The following is a 10,160-nucleotide window of genomic DNA, read 5'->3' on the forward strand; positions in this document are numbered from 1 at the left end:
CATCTTCCCTTTTTTTAAAACTACTTGGTATCTTTATATTTCTGATAGCTTCTTAATTATCTATTCTTGCCATTCATTAATTGATGCCAAGTTTTTTCAGTTCATTAAATTCCAGTAATCTTGATTTGATAACCTCAGAAATAAAAACCTCACGTGGTATTTAATAATAGAATAGTTACACACACACACACACACTCTCTCTCTCTCTCTCTCTCTCTCTCTCTCTCTCTTACTCATTTTCTCCTTAGCATTCTAGAACCAGGCATTTCACATGGGATAAATAATTACAGAAGTCAAACAATGGTGAATTGGTGGGTGGAAAATATCTAGAACCCACGCTTCTATACTATTTGTCCTTTTATTTTCAATTCTAACTTTAGTTATTTTCCAGAGATTTGTCCTTCCTGCCCTCTTCTTAGGCTCTGTCATTCTGAATGACAATGATATACTTTTCTGTCCCTGAATAAAAAATTTTTTATTCAGAATCAGAAAAATATAAATACAAAATAAAAATTAATAAAACTCACACTTGAGATAACTACTAAAACAATACATAGGTCATTATTTCTAGATACAACCCCTCGCCCAGATGCTAGACTTTACCACTGTGCGTTCAGTCACCTGCTGAAAATGTTCTGCAGTGTCTGTTTAAACTCAGCCTCTGCCTATCAGTGGTGATGCCCTTTGTCCTGGTCAGGCTTGCTCAGACCCTCATAGTCATCACAATGCACTCAACTCATTTTTATTACATCTACACTTAATCATTCAATACAATTGATTCCTTTCTTTTGTTCTATCAGCGATAATCAATGAGCCAACAAACCTGGTTTGAGAGCCCCCACTATAGTGTGCCACTCTCATGGGAATGTGTCCTATTTGTCAGGAGTGTCAAGGGTTGAAAAAGTCTGAACCACAATCTCAATTCTTATGTCTTCTGAGCCCTACCTCCCGCATTGCAAGTCTATATTCCTTCAAACTCAGTTTTCAAAAGCTTTTCTATACACTTCCTAAAGCCCTTTTTTTCCTGCTTGAAAACCTTCAGAGACTTCCCATTGCTTTCAGCAGCCATTCTCCAATATTATATACAGATACCATTAGTAGGATGAAAGATTTTCATAACTGATCATCCACGCAATGCCTGATCTCTTCCTATTATGATGGGCTATTGGGTGAGGGGTGAGGTGGAGCTTTGTCTCTAACGATTACACTTTTCTGACTTCTAAATAGCTTCTGCGTCATGGTATTGGTCTGTCAACAAGTTCTGATAGTGAAATGATTACCCAGTTACTGGCATATACCCCTCCTCAGGAACAAGATGACACCCCAGATTGGGTAGCAAGGTAATTGTAAATTTAAGCTTGCAGCTTTGATAATGAGAACTTTGCCTAGCGTGTGTTTATAAATGAAATTATTCATTCAATTATTTAATTCATTCCAGGATTAAAAACTTAATGAAGGAAGCACCCACAGCATATTCCCTACTTATAATGCACAGAGATGTTATTTATGCAGTACGAGATCCTTATGGAAATCGTCCTCTATGCATTGGTCGTCTTATTCCTGTATCTGATATAAATGATAAAGGTAATGAACTTCAAAAGGAATATAATTTCATAATGCTTTTCCAGGTCATTGTTCTATTGCCTGAAAGCATTAGGTATACGAAACTTATGAGTGAGAAGGGGCTAGGTAGAAAAGAAAAAAGTGATAGTTTTTAAAGTACGTTTTCTTGAGCATTTCTGAAGATCAGCCCCTTTTAATATATTTAATGGACATTCCTATTTTTTGTTATCTGAATTGCCTATTCATAGCCTTTGCCCAGCTTTTTATTTGTGTAATATGATTTCAGTGATGTTCTTTTTGACTTATCAGATGTCTTATTTGAGCTAGGAAATCATAATGTTTGGAGGAATCTAGGGATCATTAATTATATCTTTGGCTCAAATCAAATGAGGATCCATGTGCTCTTAAAGTCATAGAAAAGAATATTCTGTGAGCTTTTTTTATTTATCTATTTGGTGTTTAATTTTTGTCTTGAAATAGAAATGTTTTAAAATTTTTTGAATCCATTTACAGAGAAAAAATCTTTGGAAACAGAAGGATGGGTGGTATCTTCAGAATCTTGTAGCTTTTTATCTATTGGCGCAAGGTAAGTTTTATCTCACTTAGCATGTTAGCTTTTTCCACATTGGTATAAGAATTTATTATTACATGAAAGTTTTTTTTCTAGTGTCTACTAGAAGACTTATTTATAAATGCACTCTCTTTTGTACATTGTGCTCAGCACTTACACTTACTTTAACTTTAATGTTCCACTAATACCATCTAATCTGAAACTGACATCTTTCAAAATGCCATAAGACTTATTTTAGAAAGGAAGAATTCTCTTCAACGAGGAATAGTTATGATCAAAAAATTTAAGCCAGGATAACAATGTTCCATTTAGCCTTTATTCTTTCAAAAATCAGTAAAACTGAGAGCTGTTTTCTTTTTCTTTTTAATTCTGGTTAGAATTTTAGGGTAACAGATTTATAGAAATTACTTCTGGAGGGATATTACTTGTTTATTTTTTTCAGCCATCTCTAGAATTGAACCATTTTTCCTTTATAAGGAACTCTGTGTTTACTTTAATAGATGTTATTATCAACCTTAAGGACTGGTTTATTTAAAGTCTTCTGTCTTTAATATCGTTTCCCAAGGTATTACCGTGAAGTCTTGCCTGGAGAGATTGTGGAAATATCCAGACATAATATCCAGACTCTTGATATTATACCAAGGTCTGAAGGAAACCCAATGGCTTTTTGTATCTTTGAATATGTTTATTTTGCAAGACCAGATAGTATATTTGAAGGTAAGTAAAATAGGTTCATTGATATAAATGTTATTTATCTCATTGAAACATGGCAGTTCTTGGCCTAAAGGCTTGTCTGGATCTTTGAAGACACATGTTACATGTTATAGATGTGAGACTGAGCCTACAAATTGTAAGCTCACTGTTTTTTTCCTTTTATCTGATTCTTGGATTTTTTTTAGGAGTAAGGGTTATGATTTTCTGTATTAAGATCTGTATTAAGGTCAATTTTTTAAAAATAGTTAATTCTCTAGTTTATGTATTAACACTTTAGTGGTTTTATATGTCTTGCTTTTCTTTTTGTACTCAATCTATAAAATAATCTGTTGTTTTTCCAAACATTCCAGACCAAATGGTTTACACAGTAAGATACCGTTGTGGTCAGCAGCTGGCAATTGAAGCCCCTGTGGATGCAGATTTGGTTAGCACAGTTCCAGAATCTGCTACGCCTGCTGCTCTTGGTTACGCTGGAAAGGTATATTTTCTCTTAATTAACAGGCAGTGAATTGTTCTTCTAGTAGTGGAATTAGAAATCCTTGTGTATAAAGAGAAACACATTAGTGTATTGTAGGTAAAAAGAAAATATTGGTTCCTTTACAAGAGTTAATTATTTTCCAGCCTTTTTATTCCACTGCACTATGTTAGTGGAGTCCACAAAAAGGTTCACCTAAAGACTAAGAGAATGATCTCCTTCATTTTAAAAAGATAACATAATGAATATATATAGAATTTAGTGGTAACATTTATTATTATTAAAACCTCCTTCTTGAAATACCCTCACAAGGCACTGGTACATTTGTTCCTTATTGAACATGGGTGATAATAAAGCCATTTATGTTCATTTTGTATAATGTTCTTAGTACTATGCTTAATTTAATTTTTCATAACTAGGTAGATTATAAAACTATAGTGGTCCTTGGGTATAATACCCAGCATTCACTATGTTGGAAAATTTAGTTTTTTAATTTTTTAAAAAATGTGCGCACATTTTAGAGACTTATTACCTTGAAAGATGGATAAATCACCTCTTGTCCCTCAAAAAGCATCTCCTTAGCCTACTGGTTTTAATTCCTTTCTTTCTGCTAATTTTTAAATACTTGAGTTTTTTTGATAGTAATTTATTCTTTCTCACATCTGGACATGCTTAATATTCTCTTCTAAGATGAAGAAATAATATTTAAGAGAGAAGCATTACAGATTCTAGCAAAATGAGTTGGTTTTTCCACCAAGTATATTACTTTCAATATTTTTTCTTTTTGCCTTTTTCCCCTACAGTTTAAACAATGAAGGAAAATTGTAATCTGATAATAGAGAGTTCAGAATAACAACCACATTTAAAATTTTTACGTACGTATTATAATGGAAGCATGACCTAGAGTAAATAGGAACCTAGAGTTCTTTGTATATTGCTGCTCATTGTCTTTTTATTTCTTCTCAGTGTGGGCTTCCATATGTGGAGGTACTATGTAAAAACCGGTATGTAGGAAGAACCTTCATTCAACCAAACATGAGGTTAAGACAACTTGGTGTTGCAAAAAAATTTGGAGTATTATCAGACAACTTTAAAGGCAAAAGAATTGTTCTTGTAGATGATTCAATTGTGAGAGGTAATACCATCTCACCCATAATCAAACTGCTCAAAGAATCTGGTGCAAAAGAGGTAAGTAATATTAAAACATATCCTAAAGCTCCAATAATTAACATATGATACTGGCATAAAAATTGCAGTTATCACAGTGAATGAAAATGGATTGTTCAATATAATAAATTGACATTTCTTAAATTAAGCTGGTTCAGGAATAACTGCAACAACATGAAAAACATGTAATAGTCACTCTTAAACTATATGCTAATCTTTAGTAGATTAAAAAGCTCAATATGAAAGCTTAAAATTTTTTAAAATATTAATTTAAAAACAAAACACAAAATAGAATACTTTTTAAATTTGTAGAGTATTACTCTCTTTTTGAAGAGGTAGAACAAATTCTGGTGTAATAAATTTGACACACTAGGTTATATTTTTAAATCTCAAAGCTTATTCTAAATCTAAATAGTTCAGAATTCAAATTATAGAAGTGAGATCTCATTTACAACTACTGGTTGAATGGATATAAAAATAAAATCTATTGTAAGAGAAAGTGGTATGGAAAGCAGTTTGACAGCATATTTAGAAAGCTTCAAAGATAATTATGATTTTCCATTCTTTTTTATGACCAGTTATGATCATGATAATCTCTTTGGAATTTTATGAAAATCATGTTAGAAAAACAAAAAGGTATAAAGTAAATCCAGCATCTATTACAATAGTAAAAAAATAGACAAAAACAAAAGAACTAGAAATGGTTTATATAATCTATCACTAGGAAATCATTTAGTAAATTGATACATCAGTATGATGAAATACAATGTAGATATTAAAAATTATAATGAAGGCTGCACAACATAGGAAAATTTTTGCTGTTGTAAGAATGGCAAAAAGTTAATGTGGACACCAATTACAGCCTTGTAAATGTTCTTGACAAAAAGCAGAAAATAATAATAGACAAAATAATAGACAAAAATAGCTCTTGCAGTAGTAAGGCTTTTGTTATATCCTACTTAGTTGGTATTTTTTAAATGGTGAAATAGAGGAGCGGGGAGGAAGATGGAGTAAAAGGGGTCAAATATGTGGTGACAGAAAGAAATCTAACTATAGGCAGTGAACACACAATGCAATATATATGTCTTACTGTTAAGTTGTGCATCTGAAACTTACTGGATTTTGTTAACCAATGTCACTATAATAAAAATTAATTTAAAAAAGATTAAATAAAAAAATAAATGAAAATAAAATGGTAAAATAAGAGGTAGGCAAAAGTGTCATCCAAGAATTACTAGAGAAAACGAACGTGGTCCTAGGAGTGTAAAGTCGTTAAATGATGAGATGTAGATCAGAATAAAGAAATGGCCTTGTTAATAGGTGACAGAAAGAAAGAATGGGCAGCTCTGTATAAAGAACCCTCCTTTACAAGTGACTGACATTTTGAAATTCTTGTCCAGGACACTTTGGAGTCTAGAGCAGGGCTGCTCCAGTAAGATTCTTCAGTGATGAATGAATTCTGAAAGTAATTCTGTCTGAAAATTGGAGTTCTATGTGTATACCACATGATTCTCCAGGATTCCTTTCCATCTATTATTCAGTGAAAGAAATTTTATGGTTTGCTTTATATCTCATGTTATTAAATATTCCGTGAAACAATTTTATGTTGCATTTGTCAGTGACAGAATTTTACGTAATCGTTCTTACAATGAATGTTAAAATAACAAATGTATGAAATGATTTTTTTCCAAGGTACACATTCGAGTAGCTTCACCACCAATTAAATATCCATGCTTCATGGGAATAAACATACCAACAAAAGAAGAGCTTATTGCCAATAAACCAGAATTTGAGCATCTTGCAGAATATCTAGGTAGGTATTGAAATTCCTATAAACTTTATTCATTTATTAACAGAAAATCCAAAGCTTGTCAGTCTTTACACTTTTAATAAGAAAATGTTCAATATTGTGTATATTGAGCAGATATTGAACACTGTTCTGAATAGTGAAAGCGCCTGGTATGTAGAGACACCGTAGTAAGTTCTGTGTTGGAGAGCTAGGTCAGTGTGCAGTCAAGGACAGGAGGAAAGGCTTTCCAGGGAGAGGAAACTGCAAGCATATCAGTTGAAGCCTCCCAAAGGTCAGATTCCAAGAAAAAAACAATTTTGCCACAGATTCTAATAGAATAATTTGGATTTGGGTACAAATAAAAAAATGAAAAGTGTATCTAGGCTTATCTTTAAAAATGATGTCAAGAGAGTTGGAGATCTAGGTCATCCTGGATAAGACATTTGCCTTTGAAATTCAGGTGAGGTGTAAACTATTTAAATATCACATAAGTGTTCAGCCAGTGTGCCTTGGTACCTCCCCACTGGCTGTTTATGGCTGGTGTTTCTTTTGACTGGTCATGCCTGAGTCTTACCAGTTAAATATTTTGAATATCGCCCAACTGATATAATATTGTGAGCACTCACCCTGCCAGGAATATATCTGTATTATTGTAATAGGATCACAAAAACCCTACAATTAGGCAGTGTTTGTTTTCCTTATCTTAGAGATGAAAAAAAATGGAATTAGGAACAGTAAGTGACCTTCAGCATAAATTAGAACCCAGATCTTGATTTCAAAATCTATTGTCTTAATCATGAAAATTACCCCCTGAAGCCTCATGGATGCATTCTAGACTTGAAGCCACCACTGCTATTTTAAATTCCGATTTAAAATTTAAAAAAAATAATAAAAGCCCCAAGTTTTATTGATTTTACACACACACACACACAAACACACTTTTATTTTTAAGAGCGGCTAAAGGAGAAATTTTTATTCTGGTTTAAGTTTTTCTGTTCATAACTATTCTCTGTGGAGACAGTTCTTCCTTTCCAAAAGCAGTCTCATGTCATTTTTCTTTTTTCCTCTTTCCCCCTGTATAGGAGCAAACAGTGTTGTGTATCTGTCAGTAGAAGGACTGGTTTCATCTGTACAAGGGATAACATTCAAAAAACAGAAAGTGAAAAAGCAAGATATTATGATTCAAGAAAATGGGAATGGTCTGGAGTGCTTTGAAAAGAGTGGTCATTGCACAGCTTGTCTCACTGGAAAATACCCTGTGGAACTGGATTGGTAGCTGGTAGGGGTTGTACAGTGTTTCAAGATATGAAGCTGGTCAAGAAGTTATTTATAGTGGTTATACCTTATCCTGTCAGCTTACTGTTACTTTGTATAATGTAAAATGCCACATGGTTATGTTTACTTTTATACGTTTTGAGGTTTTTTTCCTGAAAGGGGTACCAAAGTGCTATGCTTTTTTTAATGAACATAGATAAATATTTTTGTGTTATCTAGGAACTTGGATGATCCTTTCAGTTTTATTTAGTAGTTGAGTGCTTTGAAGCTATCGATTATGAGATTGTCAACAGTAATGCAAAGGATAGGTAAATTTTCTGTTTTAGAGGGGATTGCCAGGTACTGTACCTTCCCACAAATTCTTATAGAATTTTGTGGAATGTTTCTTGAGTTATTAAAATTCAGTTATGGAATATTTTCATAATTGAACCTTGCTAATTACATTTAATACAACAATATTGGTATTCTTTTTTTACACAAGCATTGGCTAGCCTTTTTCCCCTGGTTAGAGATGGGAGGTGGTAAGTGGCATTTGCCAGGTCCATGCTTTAAAGAATTTGCAAGAAGTTAGATGGTGTGATGGAAACAGGACAGGTGAGTTAAATATAACATTTCACGCAGATCTTGAATCCGTTATACCCCAAAGGTGTCAACTCTCTATAGAGTTCTGACTGTAGTTATAACCTTGGCTTCCCTGTTTAGACAAATCTTTTTCAAAAATGCCTTTTTGTGCCTCACTTTTCCCCACCTGTGCAATGGGGTACTTACGTTACTAAAATAATTAATAGGAATGTGAATAAGTGTCGTATATTTGATGTTTAGAGCCATCGTTTTACTCCTCAAGATTTTAAGATAGTGCATGGTTATTACCTTTTGAAATGTTGACTATTAGTCTGCAATTGAGATTTCATTATGATGAAGGGAGACATACAGTTTAGCAGTGCTTTGCCACCCACCTTTGAGATGCCCTAAGAATAACTGTAAAAATATGTCTGTGGAAAAAGTTTTCCTACATTTGACTAGTAAGTGTGATCCATACTTCTTAGTGCCCTTATAGTATAAAGTACAGCAAGTAACTTAGTACATTTGAAGTAAAAAAAATTTAGATTCTAATAAAACTTTAATTCTTAATTTGATTAATTATATGCATTTTGAATGAAGTGCTTGATCACTTGTAAGTACATACCTATCTACATTTATATACATATGCATATCATTGCAATTAAATGGTCAAGTAGAAACATTGCAGCGGCCAATTTTATTAGGGGATCAAGGAGGCAACTACTTTTTTGGAATTAGCATACCCATCTAATTCCAAACATCAACTTATCACTTCTTCCTACTTAGTTTTATTGAGACTAATGAATTTTATTTTTTTGAGGTTTTTCTCTTATAACATCTGAGATTTAAAATTTTAAGACAACTTGCCCCAACTCCTGTTTATGTAAGATTTTTAAAACATAAAAGTATTTGTTTCTGTGTTATTTAGTTACTATAATTTGATGTATGTAGTTTTCAAATCCATTTGGAAATGTAATATTTATTAATAACTAAAATCTTGTGTCTTCATTTGGTATATAGTTTCACATGTTATATAATGGTAGGCCACGATAAAATCCTGACAGCTCTTTAAGCCCACATACAGCCAGGTAGCAGTGGGCCAGGTGACCCTGTGGCAGTGACGCAAGCAAATTGGCATTTGAATAAAGCCCTGGGACCATTTGAGTATATAGTCTCTTGTCTTAAATGTTTCTCAGAGCAGCATGACGTGAAAGAGGCAAGACTTATGGGTCCATTTTAAACAGCCTTTTTTAACATTTGCTTTTTAAAAACAAGAGACTCAGGGAAAGTACTAAACCAAAATCTCTCATTTGACTTTTGTGTTTTTCATAGTTTTTATTTTGCTTTTCATAGTTTTTGTTTTATCAAAATGCTTTTATAAAGGAATATAGTACTGTGACAATTTGGTGATTCAACAAAAATTCTAAATGTTTCTCCATCATGGCCTTGTATTTCACAAGTTTCTGACGTCTGAATTACAGTTTTTTACCAATTTAATCAAAAATGTTGTTTAACTGCTTTAAATTTATATAGAGAGTATTGTAAACTTCAGAGAAGATAAAGAATGTGTTTTCACAGGATCTATATTGTTGTGAACTAAACTAAGCCTACTTTTTTGTGACCTCATTGTGATGTATTGGTGACAAATATATGTAATGAAGTATGTTTAAATGTGTGTGTGCTTTTTTAAAAAAGTAACTTTTAGTGCATTATGGTGACTAGCACAGTGACGGTCACATCCAAGCTTCATACTTGGCACCAGCGAGTCAGATCTTATTTCTCTGAGTCAGGCCTTTCAATAAATAGGCTATCTTTTATGAACCAGGAAAAACTGCTTGTTGAGTAGGAGGGACAATAAAGTAATTAGAAATGCAGTGCTAAGTACGCACTACCATAGTGGCAAGTTCTATGGAAACACTAATGAGAATGAGGAGAGTGTCACAGGACGTTTACATTCCGTGTGTGTGTGTGTGTGCGCGTGTGCGTGCGCGTGTGCGTGCGTGTGCGCTCGCGTGGGCGTGCACACGCACGCATGCATGTGCACA

At 33.2% G+C, this 10,160-nt stretch overlaps 1 protein-coding gene across 1 annotated transcript in view; it reads left to right on the top strand.

Annotated features, from left to right (window-relative positions):
- PPAT (phosphoribosyl pyrophosphate amidotransferase) overlaps nt 1–9,786 on the top strand; it is a 31,570-nt gene extending 21,784 nt beyond the window's left edge. Inside the window, exons 4-11 of the mRNA XM_011362617.2 lie at nt 1,228–1,340; nt 1,439–1,584; nt 2,077–2,149; nt 2,700–2,851; nt 3,199–3,326; nt 4,290–4,511; nt 6,183–6,303; nt 7,362–9,786. Of these exons, the coding sequence (XP_011360919.1) occupies nt 1,228–1,340; nt 1,439–1,584; nt 2,077–2,149; nt 2,700–2,851; nt 3,199–3,326; nt 4,290–4,511; nt 6,183–6,303; nt 7,362–7,555 (1,149 nt within the window). The 3' untranslated portion in view covers nt 7,556–9,786. The remainder of the gene's footprint in view (nt 1–1,227; nt 1,341–1,438; nt 1,585–2,076; nt 2,150–2,699; nt 2,852–3,198; nt 3,327–4,289; nt 4,512–6,182; nt 6,304–7,361) is intronic.
- The last annotated feature ends 374 nt before the right edge of the window (nt 9,787–10,160 follow it).

This window comes from Pteropus vampyrus, unplaced genomic scaffold (assembly GCF_000151845.1).
Source record: "Pteropus vampyrus isolate Shadow unplaced genomic scaffold, Pvam_2.0 Scaffold77, whole genome shotgun sequence".
NCBI classification, from domain to species: Eukaryota; Metazoa; Chordata; class Mammalia; order Chiroptera; family Pteropodidae; genus Pteropus; species Pteropus vampyrus.